Source organism: Meleagris gallopavo, chromosome Z, assembly GCF_000146605.3.
Source record: "Meleagris gallopavo isolate NT-WF06-2002-E0010 breed Aviagen turkey brand Nicholas breeding stock chromosome Z, Turkey_5.1, whole genome shotgun sequence".
Classification (NCBI taxonomy): domain Eukaryota; kingdom Metazoa; phylum Chordata; class Aves; order Galliformes; family Phasianidae; genus Meleagris; species Meleagris gallopavo.
Window position 1 is genome coordinate 25,769,786 of NC_015041.2, and position 2,498 is coordinate 25,772,283.

A 2,498-nucleotide genomic window follows, 5' to 3' on the forward strand; every position below is an offset into this window, starting at 1 on the left:
ACTGCAAAGATTGTAGTTAAAAAGTTAAATAATAATGCCACAGGGAATGTATTCAGAGATGAAAGAAATCTAGAAAGCTTACTGAGGAGTGGGCTTCTGTGAGTTTTGGACCCTTAAACAAAAATATGTATCTTCTAGCTGAGATCTGTTGGGTGAACCATCTGTTGGCCAAGTGGAGTTAAATCGCACAGACGAGTTAGCAAGGATAAAGTATTAGGCTGAATGTTAAAGTAAATGAACCATGAGGCATATCCTGGAGGAGTGGGCTGCTCTAGCTCAGGTACCCAAAGGTGGCTGCTCCCCAAGCCCTCCTGCCTCACCGCAGGCTCCTTGGACTGCAGCAATGGCCTGAGGCTGCTTCTTCAGGGGCTTTTCATGGGCTTCAGCCTTCTTTAGTCACATCCACTGCTACACTTCGGCTCTTCTGTTGCTGCATGCGGATATCTGCTCTGCATGGTGTTCATGGGCTGCAGGGGGACAGCCTACTCTACCATGAGCTGATCCTGAGCTGCCTGGAACTTCTGCTCCGCACCTGGAGCACCTGCCATCCTTCTGCACTTTGGGTTCTGCAAGGCTGCTTCTCTCACACTTTCTTCATTCCCCTCACCCGGCTGCTGTTGTGCAGCAGTTTTACCAGTTAATCTCACAGAGGCACATTCAGTGTTGCTCATAGCTCAGCTCTAGCAGTGGCAGGTTCTTGCTGGAGCAGCTGGAGTTGGCTCTGATCTGCCATGGGGCAGCTACTGGGCTCTGCTCACAGAGGCCCCCCTGCAGTCTCTTGCTACCAAAAACTTGTCAGGTAAATCTAATACAGCTGCATTTGGAGTACGTACTTGTGTGTATTCAAAATGTCACTTCGTACTTGTGATTTTAGTGTATATAGCTGCCATAGATGACCTTAAAATATAATACTTAAGGGGTAAATAAAATAATATAAAATAGCATTAACAGTAGATGTTATAGATCTGAATAAAATTAAGCCCACAAATACATGGGACACAATTCAAAGCGTATTGAAGGTGGTGGAAAGATACTTATTGGTTATAAGTGTTTTTATTTCCAGTCCTTACCATGTTGAAATGTTGTTTACCCTCACTAGACGCAGGAAAAATATCAGTTCTTATGTACCAGTTAACCACTATTATCAGAATACTTGTTCACTTTTACTAGTGCAGGTAGTGCCTATGAACAAAAAATACTTTACTCATGAAAAAAAAAGAGTCCTATTCAAAGAAATATCTTCAAAACTGGAAAGATGCAAGTGATGCAGAACAATATTTTTACCATGTGTTGCAGGTATGCTCCAGAAGTCTCTGACAGAGAGCAAATTTTCCGTGGCTTCAGATGTATGGAGTTTTGGTGTGGTCTTGTATGAACTCTTCACTTACATTGAAAAGAGCAAAAGTCCACCAGCTGTAAGTACTTAATTATTTTTTCCCAGAGATTTTTATTTGTTTAATTAAAAAAAAAGTGTATGGATTTTTTCTGTATTTAGATAGGTTGATATTTATTGAGCCTTTTCTGGAGCGTATCTTCATGTTTGAGACAACATCCAAATGTAAACAGCAACGTGCTGAGAAGCATTAGCATCTAGGGGTAAAATGCAAAGATTATCTGGAAAACAGTCTGTTCAAACTTAATCTGCTCTGTAACTTCCAGCTGTTTGAAAAGATTTGAAAATATCTAATTAGAGACTTATCTTTCTCATTCTTTATAGAGAGATCCCAGGTGAAACTGTTCCACTGTAATATTACAAGTATTTTTAATACCACCCTAAATCTAAGATCCAGACAAGCAAATACTTCAACCTTAAGTTGGTTTAAGTGAGGTAACTCTTAAAGTTACTCTGTTATCTTAGTAAAACCCAAGCTAATTAACTGAAGCTCAGAAAGGAAAGGGAGTTTTTCTTTTCTCGCAAACTGTTGACAAGTCTTTAAAGATACACACTAAATGGAGGAAAGTACTACTACTGAAGAACAGCTCTCCAGTTGGAAATGAAGTTCATAATGTTACTTTTACCTAGAATTGCCCTGCAGGCATTACAGAGGAGAGGTAACTCAATTGTTTACTAGAGCTGTCTTCACCGTTCACCAGTGTCTCAGTCCTGGCAAATGTAGTTCTGAGAAGCAAACAATGATTGTAGGGAAAATGTATTTGACAGACCTCTACATCAACATCAGTAGAACTTAGTAATTTTATGCAATCACAAAAGCTTTCAAGGAATCTATTCAGAACCAGTCAGAGGGACCTCAACAGGCTAGAAAGGTGGGCCTGGGTGAACCTGATGAGGTTCAACATGGCAAAGTGCAGAGTTTTGCACTTGGGCCGGAGGAATCCCAGGCATCCATGCAGATTGGAAGGAGTGGTCCTTGAGAGCAACCCTGCAGAGAAGGACCTGGGGGTCTTGATAGATGAAAAGCTTAACATGAGCCAGCAGTGTACCCTTACGCTTGGAAGGCAAATGATGTCCTGGGTTCCATCAGAAGAGGGGTGGCCAG

General features: G+C 41.4%; 1 protein-coding gene across 1 annotated transcript in view; it reads left to right on the forward strand.

The window, feature by feature from the left end:
• JAK2 (Janus kinase 2) overlaps positions 1 to 2,498 on the forward strand; it is a 52,440-nt gene that overhangs the window by 38,056 nt on the left and 11,886 nt on the right. The window contains 2 exon segments of the mRNA XM_019610461.2: positions 1,297 to 1,309; positions 1,311 to 1,415. Coding sequence (XP_019466006.1) covers positions 1,297 to 1,309; positions 1,311 to 1,415 — 118 coding nt within the window.